The 15,883-nt window shown below is 40.0% G+C and overlaps 2 protein-coding genes across 2 annotated transcripts in view; one reads left to right on the forward strand and one right to left on the reverse strand.

Annotated features, from left to right (window-relative positions):
- sh3bgrl2 (SH3 domain binding glutamate-rich protein like 2) overlaps window positions 1-1,488 on the forward strand; it is a 39,398-nt gene extending 37,910 nt beyond the window's left edge. Inside the window, exon 4 of the mRNA XM_007905044.2 lies at window positions 217-1,488. Coding sequence (XP_007903235.1) covers window positions 217-231 — 15 coding nt within the window. The 3' untranslated portion in view covers window positions 232-1,488. The remainder of the gene's footprint in view (window positions 1-216) is intronic.
- A 6,372-nt stretch (window positions 1,489-7,860) lies between these two features.
- Window positions 7,861-14,130, reverse strand: zgc:153284 (SH3 domain-binding glutamic acid-rich-like protein 3). The gene is given in 3 exon segments (NM_001292118.1): window positions 7,861-8,290; window positions 10,041-10,208; window positions 14,036-14,130. Coding segments are annotated over 3 exon segments (297 nt in total). The 5' UTR covers window positions 14,081-14,130; the 3' UTR covers window positions 7,861-8,206.
- Window positions 14,131-15,883: the final 1,753 nt, after the last annotated feature.

The following is a 15,883-nucleotide window of genomic DNA, read 5'->3' on the forward strand; positions in this document are numbered from 1 at the left end:
GGAATAAAGACAAAGGACATCATATAGAATAGCAGAAAATGAACCACTCAGTTGATCCTGATTTTATGATTAAAAGAAATCTGAATGTGCATCGATAGTGTTTACTCTCAGGATACTAGTATTTCTAAAAAAAATTGTGTCACTAATCGAACTGAAGGGAATTACATTTTGTTACATTATAAATACTAAAACTTGCCCTTTTCTTTTACTTTACAGGAGTCTGAACCATAGTTCCTAGAAGACACACCTAGATTGAATGCAATCAAAATCATTTTGCCTCGTGCAGAGCTGGCTCTAAACTTGGCTATTCATTGTCAAAACAATTCAGAGGATCAGCATAAATAAAAGTGTGTTCTGTCGCCAAGCATTGCTTTCTATCCTGGCTTGTTACAGTAGATGATATTGAAGGAAAAATGGCATTGGTCATGTCAACTAGACGGGAACAGTCAAGTTAGTTTGTTGTTAACTGGGGTTGGTTGTGTTTGCTTTTTGCCATCTTGCCTTATTAAATGTTTAGCTCACCTGAGCAGTATTGTATCTCTGAGCATCTCTGTGCTGTCCTTACTGACATGTGAACTGTTATGCTATTCATTGAGGAGACACTCCCTTGATTTAAAATCAGTAAAATACCGTAAACATGTGGAGAAATGGGTTGGGGAAGTCATCTTACAACCTTTCTTCTTAAAGTGTTGATAGTTGTAGGTTTAATCCCACTTACTAAACCAGTATTCCCGTAGATCTCTTCATTGGAGAAAACGTATCACTGAGTCATGTTAATAAATACATGTTGTAAGAATTGTGGTGCAATCAAGTGACTAATATTAGGGCAATATAGCATGTGTTTCTAAAACATTTTTCTTCAATTTAAGAATATCCTGTTAGAGTATTCCCAAAACCATTTAGATATCTACATGTCTTATCCTACAATTACTCACATTTCCTATTCATTTCTACAGAGGGTGGTGTTCCTGAGAGCAGGCAAAGTGAACTTAATGCAGGTGGCAAATAGTTACAGAAACAGGTAATTTCCACTGCTGTTGATAAGTCCACAAGCTTAATATTGTAGGATGCAGGCACATCAACACTTGAAACGATAACTGTTGTTGGGATAAAAGGTAGGAAAAGAAATGCAACAAAGTGGTGAAGGACTGACTAAATTTTGTTTGATTTTTGTTAATGTAATATTGAAACATGAGCTTCCTGCCCTCTACTAAAACTTTTGTTAAAATGTCTCTGGTATCCCTGCCACACTGAAAATCTCCACTACCAGCCTTGTGCAGGCCGAGAAGCAGATTGGAAAAGTCAGCAGTGTAGGTGTGAGGGTTGTTCTGACAATTGTCACAGCTATGGACTAAATCAGGACCAGGCAGCAATTGTACTGCCTTGCATTGTTTTATGGATGACCAGGTTCCACCAATAGTAGCAGTAAGGCACCACCACCTGGGTGAGCACCAAATGCAAAATGGCTTACTTTGTGAAGACCAGGAAGTGAAGAATTGGAACAGCAACACCAAACATGCAGGCCAATATCTATTCTCTTGCCAATGTATCACATTCAATTCCATAATAGTCTCAGGTTGTAGTTCAGGAAGCCTGGGTTTAACCTTGCCTTGCCACATTCACCCCAAGCTTTCAACTGAATTGCCCTGAGCATTGTTTCCTATAAAATACCATAGATACTTTAGAAGGTGACCTTCCTTAAGGTTTTCAGCAGAACCTTTTTAAAGGAGTTGTGGATTCATAAAAGCAAGTTCGGCAAACGTTTTCTTTTGTTACAGCCGGATGTTTATAAACCTTAGCAAAATCCATGTTGTATGTCTCATCACGAAAAGATTCCAATTCCTTTCTTGCACAAAACATAGTTTCTCAATCACTTTCAAAAAGACAATGGCTTGTTATCCTCTGAGCAGCTGTCTTGCAATCTATTAAATCCACTATTTCTCAATCCTCATCAGAACCACCTTAAAATGTGGCTTTCTTTACTGCTATTAATGCTTCACTTGTCAGTGAAACATGACTAGACTTGCTCCACATTCTTTCCTTCTGAAGGTTTTTCTCTGTACCTGGAACTGTGTCAGACTTATGGCCAACACTCCTCCAGATAATCTTGGTCGATCACTTCATTGGCTGTTTGTGGAACTCTGCTATGCAAAATTGGCTGTTGTGCCTGTCAACAAATAAAGTCATTACAATTTACAGCAATTACTTGTAAACTGATTTTAAGTTGTTGCAACATTATAGGTGCTATATTAAATGCTAGGATTATTATTGTATATGCCCCTCAAAGTATAACTCTGAAAAGGCTTTTAGCCCTAGGAATTATGACACAAAAAAAATTACACATCAAATTAACTTTTGTCGTAAATTAAGTGGTTTAAAATAACTTGGGTATTCTGGAATTGACAGTCATAGTTTTATCAACTCTGTGAGTCTTTGAATGTGAAATCTCTTAAAAAATAACTAATCACAAAAACAATATAAAATAAAATATAATGTAGGTTAACCAATATATGTGGTTCTTTTTTTCTTTAATCTTCATATGTAGCTGAGGAACACTTATTTGATTGAACCCATGACTTTGTTTTGGCCAGCCGGATGTCTGACACATGCGGAAACCCATCACCATACTTAAAAGAGTATCCAAACCAAACAGAATTCCAAATATCCCACTTCCACATGGAAATTCCTGAGATGAGATTGTTGGAATGGAATGCGCACTCTCTCTCTGGAGGGACTCATGCTGCTTATCTAATTCTGGAAAGTATTAGGCACAACAACAACAAGATTCCATTTATAGAGCGCCTTTCACGTCAGGAGGACGTCCCAAGGCGCTGTACAGTTGTGTCAGGACCAAGCAGGGGGGAAATGGTCGGGGTGAGGGGAGGGAAGGGAGGGAGCGAGGAGGGAGTAGAGAGTCGAGAGGGGAGCTGAAGGCATGGTCAAAGAGAAAGGTCTTGAGACCGGTCTTGAAGGAGGAAAGGGAGGAGGCGGCGAAGGCACTGAGGGATAGAGTTCCAGAGCCTAGGGGCTGAGAGGCTGAAGGCTCGGCCACCGATGGTAGGACAGTTGGGGCAGGGGATGTGGAGCAGACCGGAGCCAGAGGAACGGAGGGTACGGGCAGGTAGGTAGGGGGATAGTAGGTCGGAGAGGTAGGAGGGAGCGAGGCCGTGAATGGCTTTGTAGGTGAGGATGAGGATCTTGAATTCGATCCTCTGGGGGATGGGGAGCCAGTGGAGGTGAGCGAGGGGGGGAGTGATGTGGTCCCGAAGCCTGGTGCGGGACAGTACACAAGCTGCAGAGTTCTGAATGACCTACAGCTTGTGGAGGGAGGTGTCGGGAAGGCCGGCGAGGAGAGAGTTCCCATAGTCCAGCCTTGAGGTGATAAGGCGTGGACCAGAGTTTCAGCACAGTTGGTAAGAGGCAAGGCTTGGGGCCTCCAGAGTGTGCATTGGGGTAGTGTTGGAGTCTAACCAGCTAAAACCGCATAGCTTGCCATTGATACCACTGTGGCAAGCTTTCCCACTGCTTGTCCAGCTAGGACCACCCTGCTCATCAGGGCTTTGGCTTGCAGAGTTAACAGTAGTTGAGTGGGAGGATTCATTAAATAACGGTTCCAAAGTACTGTATAAATAAATACTAGACTCTTATTCCTGGCTTCTATGGTTAGCTTGTTGCATGTTTTCCACTCCTCCCACCATGATGTTGAATAGACACTGATATAGTATTTCAGTGAAGCTATTTGCAATGTAAGGTATATATTTCCCTAAATGCAAAAGAATCTCCTAAAACTCGATGATTGGGAGACAGAATGGAATCCGCCATTTTTTTGAAACCTTGTATGTTGCTGAACTAGGAGTAGCTTTGAGAATGAGGTTGTTGTGGCATTTATTTTCAATTCTATTGCTGTTTTCTCCAAACTGGTCAACCTGATATAATTAAGCTTACAGCAGTAATTGCAAAACCATTCCCCTAAAACCTTTTATACACTATATATGTGTACAGTATTTCAGAATATTTCATGTAAGAGCAGGATTGTTACGCTTTGAATTTTCCCAACACTTCCTTAGTATTAAATACTTGATATTCACAAGAGATTATCATTTTGTTATCACTATTGTAATATAATTTAACTTTTAAACACAATAGAGGGTTTATCAAACAGGTGAGGACTTTAATGATACCAGTTTGATACATGCACATAGAATAAAGATACTGTATTTTGCACATATTGTAAATCATATACACAGCTGTTCAATGTAGGGAAAGTCTTCTTTGTGAATCAGAAGAAGATGTCAATTAACTTGTTTTTAAAAAGTGCATAAATATTTATTTAAGCATAGTATCGAAGGCTTTGGGGATTTATTGATAATTGTTTAATTTATTATCATGTCTTCTATGTGTGCAACATTACACACAATATAATGGATATTTGGCAAATATTTTAATATTTTATAATCCTTTGTGAGCACCATGACTGTAAATATTATTGTTCTTACAACAACTTGCATTTATATAGCGCTCTTCACACGGGGCAGCATCTCAGAGCGCTTAACAGTGGAGGAGCCTGACATCAAGCCAGGGGGAGGGGAGTGGTGACTGTTAGCACAGTCGAAGAAGAAAATCTTTTACAATGCAATACAAAATTACATTTGTAAAGTACCTTTCACATCGGGAGGATGTGATCTTTTTGACGTGATCTGACAAAAGGAAAAGCTTTTTTCAAGGGCGGGAAAAGATGGTGGAAAGACGTGGAGAAGGGAAAGGGGATAAGAGAGGAGAGTGAGATGAGGAAGTGAAAAGATAAGCAGAAGCCTGTCCTCGAGTCTTTCGTGTTACAACATGAGAGTTTTTTACAGCTGGCAACCCAGATGGGACAGTTATCAAAAGATTGCTGTCAGACATGTTGTAATACAAACACTATCAGTCTAAAAACCAGACTATAATGGGGTGAGAATCAGAGCTCATCACAAAGACAAGTAGAGAAACTAACGAATGACAGTCACAGACTTCCAATGATAAAGTGGTTACTTCATCACAAGTATCCCATATAGTGAGTGGTAAATAAAACAGACCATGGAAAACCGAGTCAGAGATTGGATTTCTAAATACAAGGTCCAACAGTATTTTAAAGGGGCAGAAACCTCAGATGGACCACGGCCCCAATGTGAGGAAGAATTTAAACAAGTATCAGAAGAAAAAAAATAATTCTAAACAACATAAACAATTAGTATTGCATTTACTATGGCTCATAAAAGGATGACATGGATCCTTAGAAGTGGACGATACATTAAAGAGAAATACTGACTCTGAAATAAAAAATAAAAGGCAAAATTGAAACTCTAAAAGCAGAATTAGCTTTACCCAGGCAGGAAGTTTTGCAGCCTAAAGAAGGATATGAAAAACATATTGTCTTGTTAGAAAGTCATGTTGAATATTATATGAGATCATATACTGCGGCAGTCTGAGGCTGCCAAACATTGAGATGAAAAAGTGGGCAGCCCAATAAAAATTATGTGTGAAAGTGAGGATTTTAAAGGCAGCTTACAACTTGTAGATGACAAAATAATAGTGACAGAAAGGGTCTGAAATGTCTCACCAGAAATGTAATCGGTTATTAGGTAAATTGAGACAATTACTCTCCATTAGGAGAGGTCAAATTGCAGCCAACATCCGGACATGGGTCAGGGGCAGCCCCACCCTGAATGTTAGTATTGACGAAAATGATGATTGTGTAGACTGGGATGAGCTCGATGACAAGGCATACCATTACCATGATGATGATGTATTAAAAGATTTTAAGAAGCAACAGTTGATTACGAATCTGTTGCACAAGGAATAATCGATGTTGAATTTTGTAATTTAAGGGTCCGTGTGTGTGTGTGAGTGTGTGTGCGTGTGTGAAGTGTCTGAGTTTGGACGTGAGAGCGGTCTGGATTGTGGAATCCACTGAAGACCCAGGTCAACAACAGGATCCACTGGTGACACTCTGTATGCAATGGTAACAGACCTATTTTTGCATTAGCTAATTATGTTGCAAAAGGAATGAAACTATTACCAAAGATGGTGATTTGCACTTTACTCACTGTTATGCAGTTTTGTAACAGTACAGAATTCAGCGCTTGATTTGTGCTGGGTTCCCAGAAATGATCAGATCTTTAGAGGCAAAACTCTGACAAGGTACTGGAAACTTGCGAACTCATTGTTTCCATTGGCGCAGAGCCCATTTGACATTGACAAAGCGTGTCTGGGCGCGGTGGTGGAGGGTGGGGTGGGGTGGGGAGGACTGGAAGCAGAAGACTGTTCTCAGACCCGTAATCGGGGGCGGGGGGGAGAGGGTCTATCCACTCGATCCAGCAAGTGGATAGAGTGGAGATCGGACAAACAGCAAAGTCAGATAAGAACTGAGCCTCTCTTCAGACTGGTCAATAAGGAACAATTAAATAAGCAAATGCAAGGATTATTATTATTATTAAATTACAAGTGTTAACGATGACTAAAACAGGCTACAAGAGTCATGCTTGATAAAGAAAATCCAATCAGTGTAAAGCAACCGAAGTGCAGATGTCAAGGACGTTTGTGATGGAGTAAACGTAACTAAACAAGTATAAAAGTGAAAGAAGGCTAAGCTGCAATAGAAGAGCAATTGAAAAGCACAATCCGAAACAAGAAGACTGACAAGAAGCAGATCGTCTGTCAACATTGATTCCGGCGCTCGCTAATTCCATGGTCCACAGCTGTCTCTCCCAGAGTAGGAGCTCCCCCACACTCCGAATTATATGTCACTGTTGAATGTTACCTGTTGATGTAACAGTTATATTGTCACTTTGTCTTTATTCAATAAACCGTTTGATTAGTGTAAACAAGAAACCTGGCTTCGAGTCTTGGTGTTATAACGTGAGAACTTTTTACACCTGCAATGGTGTGGGCTCATTTGCTAGTCCAGTACTGACCAATTTTTAGAATCATTATGGAGAATGATAAATGATGACTACCTTATCTTGTCTACCTTAGTATTCTTTTTAAAAATTCAGTCATTGCTGTTGAGAGGTGGACTGGGTAAAACACAATTGCAAAACATGTGGTTCCCCTGCCTTTAAAAGACCATTTTATTTTTCAATAAGTTTTACAGTTTCCTGGGCCTATCAATTTTTAAAATATTTTCAGCTCACTGTTTGTGAGAGTAAAACAAACACTTATTAATAAAGTTACCCAATATCATTGGGTAATGTTAATCTTATGTAATAAAATACAAATATAGGTCTTGCTTTTTGTGTTCGAACAAGCCTTTCCAAAAGTGTAGCTGGTAATAACCTAATGAATAGATCAGGAAATTGTTACATTGAGCATGCAGAATTGACAAACCTCACAATATGATTTAGTCTCCAACCTCAAAAGAGTACCTCCCACCGCACCAGTAATTTCCCATTCCCATGCGAGAGCGTTCTGGTGACGTTATCTATGCAATGACAAGTTGTGGTCATGTTTGAACCTTCATCCAATAGGATTTAGGATTCCCAAGATCTATCCAAATGTCATGACTGCACAGCTTATTTCATATAAAATCAACAGAGACAACACTTTATTCCCTTCATTATGGGCAGATCCCAAGGGAACAGGGCATCCACATTGCTGTGGATTAATCCCGTAAATATCTGTGAAAGTCAGGTAAAGGTTTTAACCTCACTTCAAACTCTGCAAAATGGAGGAACAATAAAAATTAGAAAATTAAAATAAAGTAATGCATGGAAACAGGCCACTCGGCACAAAGATAATCTGCTAGCCGTGGTATCATCCTTATAATCTTACAGTGCATTCTTTCCATCGCTGCTATAACCTTTTTATAGTATGGAGACCTGAGTTGGAAAGGAATTGAATAAGATTCATTTTATTTTGTAATGTTTACATTCTCTAAGATTTTCAACAGGTATATGTTTATACTGTTTATACAAGTAAAACTTTTTTTATTGAACAAAAGTCCAAGAGCAAACTCAATGACAAGCTTAATGAGACCCAGTGAAACATTTGAATTTGAATTAATCAAAGCGCTTTTAGCATTGTTCCCAAAGAGAATTATCCAATAATGAACTTTGAAGAAAATACAATACAATACAAAATTACATTTGCATTGTGCCTTTCACATCGATAGGGCATCCCAAAGCGCTGGGACTGACAGAAAAAAATGAACTGAAAAAAACTATGCACGTGCTTATTTTTGATTCTGTGTTGGATCCAACTTGAAGAATGCTCTCCACGACCCATTTTCTACAGCATTAAAGAAGGCATCAAAATCCTGAAATGAATTTAAGAATTAGTGGTTTCTTAAATCAGAATACGTTTACAAATAAAGTATGCACCTATCAGTCCATGAAAAGTTAAATCACTGAAAAAAGACAAATCTGTCCTCTTGCTTATTGTATAGCTGTAATGGGTGAGAATTCGTGGGAACTTTAGGCAGTTATAAAGCTTCAGTTGCAATATGGTTTACGCCAGATAGAATCAATTAGATCACCAGCAGCAAAGTGAGGAGTCAGGAAAACTCTTACAAGTTGACAACTCACAGAAGAGTCTTTGGAATCTCCTGCTTTGACCTCTGCGGCTGCACACAGTCTATTCTGGGTTCTGTGCTGATCACATTATTCATAAATGACTTGGAAGAGAGCACGTCTTATAATGATGTCCAATTTGCTGATGTGTGCAAGTAAATAATATGAGGATAAATGCCATACTAGATCAACTGAGTAGGTAGAATGACTTTTAAGTTAAGTAAAAGGAAAGCGAGAGGACCCAGGTTCGATTCCCAGGCAAGCCGAAACCTTAGGCAAGTTTCCTTACTACACGCATCTCTGTTGACTTAGCAGTAAGTAGGAACCCAATTGGTAGTCGACTGGTGGATCACTTTCCTGGGGTAATAATCCCTTCCAAAAAATAATAATAATTTGGTCACTCAATCCATGACTGTTTGTGGGACACTGCTGTGCCTTGATTGAATTATTTGTGGGCTTCTTTGATTTTACTCCAGTTGGTAGTTTAACTAAATAGAACTGTTTTGTCTTTTTTTTGAAGCAAAACATATTACAAGTAAAACTCAATTAAATATTATACTTAACAAGACTTATGTAGCATGTTCAGCTGGATAAATCTTATTCCTTATATTCTAGAGTATCTTGAATCAATAACTGCATACTAACTACAATACAATACAAAATTACATGTGTAAAATGCCTTTCACATCAGAGGACATCCCAAGGCGATTGGGATTAGGCCCTGAGCGGTAGTGGGGGGGTGGGGGGTTGGGATCTGGTAGGTCGGAGGGCAGAGAGGGTAGGTGGGTGGCCGAAGGCACAGTCGAAGAGGAGGGTCTTGAGGCGTGCTTTGAAGGAGGCAAGGGAGGGAGCGAGGCGAAGGTAATGTGGTTGGAGTTCCAGAGGGTGGGGACAGAGAGGCTGAAGGCCCAACCGCCAATGGTGGGGAGGGCCGGGCGGGAGACATGGAGCAGTCCGGAGCCTGCTGAGTGGAAGGAGTGAACTGGTTGATAAGGGGTTAGCAGGTCGGAGCAGTAAAAGGGGCAAGGCCATGGAGGGGCTTAAGTCCTCTGAGGGATGGGGAGTCAGTGGAGCGAGGCGAGGGTGGATGAGATGGGGTCACAGAGCCTGGTGCGGGAGAGGACATGAGCTGCAGAGTTCTGGATGATCTACAGCTTGTGGGGGGAACAATTGGGAAGGCCGACAAGCAGGGCATTGGCATAGTGGAGCCTGGATGTAACAAAGGCTTGTATGAGGGACAAAATTAAACAGTACATTACCCAACTGCTGATTTTAAATGTATGAGTGTCAATGGTGTATTCCACATGCTGTGATGAAATGTTCTCTGATCTTTCACAATGATTTCATAAACTCTTGCTATTGCTCACATTTTGAGAAGAAGACTGATTGCAGCTCAGTCGGTCAGATGTGTTAGTTCATAGATTCTGGTTTCCAACTTCCTGTAATCCCTTTTGGTTACAACATGGATATCACTCACAAGAAGAAGTTTTAGCTTACCCCACAATATTGATCTCCATTAAAGATCTGTGGTGGCAATGCGTTGGGATCTCCTAACTTCTGCCTCAGGTTCTCCATAAAAGCTTTATCTGTTGAAACATCCACCAACTTAAAAGGTATATGGTTTCCTTCCAAGAGATTGAAAATTTGGTTCTGAATTTTGTCAATCTGAGAAGATAAAGAAAAATAACAAGGGTCAATTGTAGCCTGAGTACAATAATAACAAGTTACATTTATTATAATTGGCTTTCATGACCTCAGTTTAGCAGCTTAGAAAGCTTTGGGACATCCGCCCAACATGAAAGGCACTATGTCAAATGCAAGGATCATTATTATTAGTAGTAGTAGTAATATGTCAGAAGGATGTCTCAAAATGCTTCAGGTAGCTGACTGCAAACCTGAGCTGGGGATGTGGAGAGCTTGGAATGTGGAAAAGGAGACCAGAAGTGCGGTCAAACAGGTCTTACGGTGGGCTTTAGAGGTGGGAAGGAGCGAGCGAGAGAGAGTGACTTCAGGATGCCATTCCAGAGTGTGGGAGTAAGGAAACTTGCCCCACACGCCTAATAATAATCCCTCCAAAACCAAAATCAATAATAAATTGGTCATTTTCAATCTACGACTGTTTGTGGGACATTGCTGTGCGCAATTGGCTGCCGCGTTCACCCACAAATATACAGTCAATTCACTTTACAGTGTGTTCTGTGAAGAGGTTTGGGACGTCCTCCCGACGTGAAAAGCGCTATATCAAATGCAAGGATTATTATTATTATTATTACATGTTTACACACCCATACACATGCACATCAACAACAACAGCAAGAAGATTTCATTTAGTGTATAAGTGTACAAGTATATACATGCACGTATATGTGTTTAAACTTATGGGTGGGAATTTACAGCATGTACAGTGTTTATGGGTGTGTGGGTATTTTTAGACATGTACAGTGCTCATCTGTACATCTTAATATATTGTGGAAAATAAAAAAATGTTTTGAATAGAAAACTATCAGAAAGCTCCAGCCAGTCTCAATGTTGTAACTTAGATAACAACAAATTATATTTGTATAGCACATTTCATGTCAGGAGAACATCCCAAGGCGCTGGATAGTCAGGGATCCGCAGCCGAGCTGGTGGTTGGGATCAGGAGGGCTGGAGGGCAGGGAAGGTAAGGATAGGAGGGTGACTGAAGGCACGGTCGAAGAGGAGGGTCTTGAGATGGGTTTTGAAGGAGGCAAGCGAGGAAAAGAATGGGTGGGGAGCTGACAACCATGTATTCGCAATAGAAATGGAAAGAATCATAACTTTGAATTCAAAACAAAATTAGGATGCCTATGTCCACAAGGAGACCAAGAGCCAATAACTAAATAAAAATGGTACAACACAAAATCTTATTGCAAGTGTACAGTAAAGAACACCAGAAATGTCTGGGCATGATGTTCAAATGTACTTCAAAAATAAGGATCAGACTAGTTTTACTGCATTTTTACAGTGAAGATGAAACCAGGATTTGCTTCCTATATTAAGCACCGGGTGTTGCAAAATAGTAACGGCGGATAGACACATTTAGTTCAGCAAAATGTTGATCCTGTTTTTTTACTCTGATTGCTAAAAAGGCAGGAAGGCCCAATCAGGAGAAGTAATGATTTGACTTATAAGATGTGAACACAAACATGATGGTCATATAAACTCTACATTTAGCAAATCTGTCAGGTCACATCTCCATAGAATCCAGTTTCCCAAATAACAGGAGATAAACCAAGATATTAGGATATTAAGTCTTTCTTTTTGCGTTGGCCGGGCTCGGTTGGTAACACTCATCTCTGGGTCAGAGGGTTGGGGATTCAAGCCCCGGGACTTGAACTTGTAATCTAGCCTGACACTACTGCTAGAGGAGCATTGCCTTGTCAGAGGTGCCATCCTTTAGATGTAACGTTAAACCAAAGTCCCATCTGCCTGTTCACGAGAACGTTAAAGATCCCATGGCACTATTCGAAAAGAGAAGGGAGTTAGTTTCTCCTGAATCCTGGCCAAAAATCCTCTAGATAAGTTTGGGTCATTGACTTCATGGCTATTTGTGAAGCATTCCTGTACACAAATTACCTGTTTACTATTATTAGTAGTATTATTTTGGTTTGAGACGTGTTGATGATTATGATAAGGTGCTATACCAAATGTAAGGTTAATTATAAGTGTATAGGACAAACAATTTCACAATCACTCTCCACAAGTGACAGCTCATCCAAAGCTCCGCAGACCGTAATTTATCCACCCACCCATTAACCCCATCCGCACCACACTCTACTTACAGCCAGTACCACAATAAATCAACTTCAAATTCTTTAAGCTGCCCTTAAATTTCTTCACTGCCCTGCCCCTCCCTACTTATTTCAATCTCCTTCAGTTTTATTTTTCTACCCATGTCCTCCACTTTTCCAGTTCTGGTCTATTACTTGTTCCTCACTCTCTCCTTCTCACCTTTAGTTTTTAAGACCATTGTTGGAACTCTCTCAAATCCCTTCGCCCTGCTTTCGAAACTCTCTCAGCCTCCGATCAGAGCCTTCATGGTCTTTGTGTAATACCTTAAGAAGTTCATCCTAACAATAATCCTGGCATTTGATATAGTGCCTTTTAGATCGGGAAGCTGTCTCATTGTGCTTCACAGTTTACAGTGTAAAGTGACTGTGGTTTGTGTCTGACAATACACCCCCAGCACTGCACTGAAGTGTCAGTTTAGACCAGAGGTTCTCAAACTATGGGGCGCGCCTCCCTGGGGACATGCTTCCCACCACAACAATCCCCGAGACAACACGGGGTGGGGGGTTTAAAAAGACATCCAGGCTGATAAACAGGGGTGTGAACCAACGTCTCTATCTTTCTACATTGCAACCCCAAATTCCACTACAGCAAGGAACCAGGCTCACTCCTCTCACTGATAAGGTAGGACTAATGGATATTGTATTGGCATAAACTGTAATTAACTGGTAATATGATCTCCTAAATGTTTTTTAAGTTTTATTTCAGCTGCAGCTGCTGCAATTTGTACTCTTTTTGAACAGAACCGTGAGATAAGACAACAACAACAACAAGATTCCATTTATAGAGCGCCTTTCACGTCGGGAGGTTCCTCATGAAGTATAATCAGCACTCGTAACACTCATATTCTTATTATAACTACATTGATCAAAACCCTTCTACTTTGTTACTCATATTCTTGCGAAGCATAGGAGTCTTTGCATTGTCTTAGTAAACTTTGGGGAGGTGAGATTGTTCATTTCTTAATTTAGGGAGGCTCACATTGACAAATTTTGAGAACCCTAATTTAGATTATATGAGTTCCAAATAATGAGTATATGAAAAGTGTTATCATTGCAACCTGTTTTCATAAATGTCTTCTCCAGCCCATATCATCACCCAAGCTAAAAGTAGGAAAACTTCAAATTATGAAAATCTTCTAACGCTCTTGCATTTTGGAAGAATATTGTTATCTCGTAGCATAAATGGTCTTTCGATAACTAGTCTTGCATATTTCTGGAGAAAAAAGATACATCCTTTTCTTACCATTTTGAAATCCCGTTTTTAAAATGTTCTTGTAAATACTGTATTTAAACGAATTTCATGAACACAATGATCGTTTAAGACAGGTGGGTTTTTTGCAAACAAATACATTGACAATTCTTTATTGGATGAATTTGCTCTTGCCTATTTGCATTCTTTCTAATTGTCTGACTAAGTATTTCATGTTCGGTCAGCAAAAAATAGTTCATATAAAGGCTAACTTATTTTAAAATGAACACCGCTTCAATTTGATTCAAAACAATATATGATCACAGCTAATATTTACCAAGCCAGTCGTGCACAAAAAGTGGAAGTTGGGCTTGTGACTAAGAGGTGTTGTGAGCAGATGGTTGGCTGGACAGACACTTACAAAACGCAATAAAACTACAATACAAAATCATCAGGAACAAAGCAAATGATCCAAGTAGATCGGAAAGTACCTTAGTGCTTGCAGTTATGGTGGTGTAGTAGATCGTCACACCCATCTTCAGGATTGGAAGCTGAGCACTATCGCAGCAGAAAGAGCAGCTCAGATGAACAACGCTAACTTCTTGTCAATTTCACGTTGTGCAGCAGCCTCGCCCACTTCACTTCCTGCTTTACAACAAATTATCAGATACAACATCAACAAAATAGGCAAATCAGAAAGGTCGACTCACGTCTTGGGAGCTGATTGGGAAGAATGTACACAAACTATCTTGTGCAATCTTAAATAATAATCCTTGCATTTGCATTTTGAATAATGGGTGTTTACTTTGTTTATCTCTAAGATTTTAGGTGTTTACCAAAGTTAGAAAGGTAATGATACGTGTAACTCAGGCTCACCATCGAAATCAGCACAGAATGAAACTTAGGCTCAAATTACATTTTTGGGTAGTGAATCATCCCTATTGCCTTCAGCTGCTGGCTCTACTGTACATGCAAATCCAAGGCTGACATTTCAAAATTCCATCTTGTCTTAGCCTGGAAGCTCACCTTGTTTTATGGTGTGAGGGAATACACTGCTCATGTTTCAGCCTATCTCAGTGGTAGCATCTCACCTCAGTCAGAGGTTCTGAGTTCAAGCCCCACCTTGGGACTTGGAATCGCATAATTTAAGGTGACATTCCAATGCAGTGTTGGGTGTGTTGCAGTATCGGGGGTGTTGTCTGCTTGAATTTCTCCCAGTATCCTTCAAACACCCCAAATAGAATTGATTACTCACTCCATGATTGTTTGTGGGACACTGCTGTGCGCAAAGTGGCTGTCTCGTTTCGCCCACAAAATACAAAGTCAATTCACTTTACAGTATATCCTGTGAAGTGCTTTGAGAAGTCTCAACAATTTGATAAAGTGCTATATTAAATGCAAGGATTATAATTTATTATAATTTCCAGTAACATTGCAGGTTTGTACTCTATGAGCCACAGGTAGTGTGAACAAAGAAAGAGGGTCTGAATTTCTTGCCCAATGTTCTTGCCGTCCTCTTCTGAAGGTCATGGGTACAATATCCATAGGTTCCAGCCAACTAATGGTATCTCAAGTAAGTGCCTGTTTTTCATGTGTGAATAAACATGCAAAGATCAGTCAGCAGGCATCATAGCCGTGTCCAATCTTGCCCTCACCCAATGTCCACCTACACTCCTACCTTCCAGCAGGGACACAGGCTTGGGATCAGGAGCATGAATCCTCCTAGTGCTACATCCTATTGCTACCTATAGAGCCATCAGAACACTAGTTTAATGCTCTATTTTCAGAGTGAGACCAATGGGGAGACACACCTCATTACTCACAAGAACATTTTGTATGACTTCATACTTCCAGATACTTAACCTACCATCCTCGCAGAGAGTGGCAATAGCAGGTTCACAGCACCTTTGTACTTCAAGTCAGAGGGAGCTGCCCCCCCCCCAGCACCCCTATTTCCCACATCTACGCTGGTGTCTGTCCTGAAATTACTCTTTGCAATTCTAAACTAGTTTTCTCTTGTTCTGCTGTCTTGGCACATTTAAACATATAAACTAGCACTATAAACTGAGTTACTGTCACTTGTAGACAGGCTTTAAAGTAATTGGATTTGGGGGACTTAATATAACACTTCTTAATCGTCAATAAGTTTAGAAAAAGTTCAGAATCCAATATTTTAGTTTAGATAAAGAACAATTTGATTATAAATTGAGGGATTGTTTCTTCCTCTGAACCTCTTTTTCTCACTCACTCCTGACTTCCTTGGACTCTTTAACTTTAATGTTGATTTATAGAGCTGGAATTGATCCAAACTAAACTGGTTACTTAATTGAAAGAATTCC

Source organism: Callorhinchus milii, unplaced genomic scaffold, assembly GCF_018977255.1.
Source record: "Callorhinchus milii isolate IMCB2004 unplaced genomic scaffold, IMCB_Cmil_1.0 Scaffold3, whole genome shotgun sequence".
NCBI classification, from domain to species: domain Eukaryota; kingdom Metazoa; phylum Chordata; class Chondrichthyes; order Chimaeriformes; family Callorhinchidae; genus Callorhinchus; species Callorhinchus milii.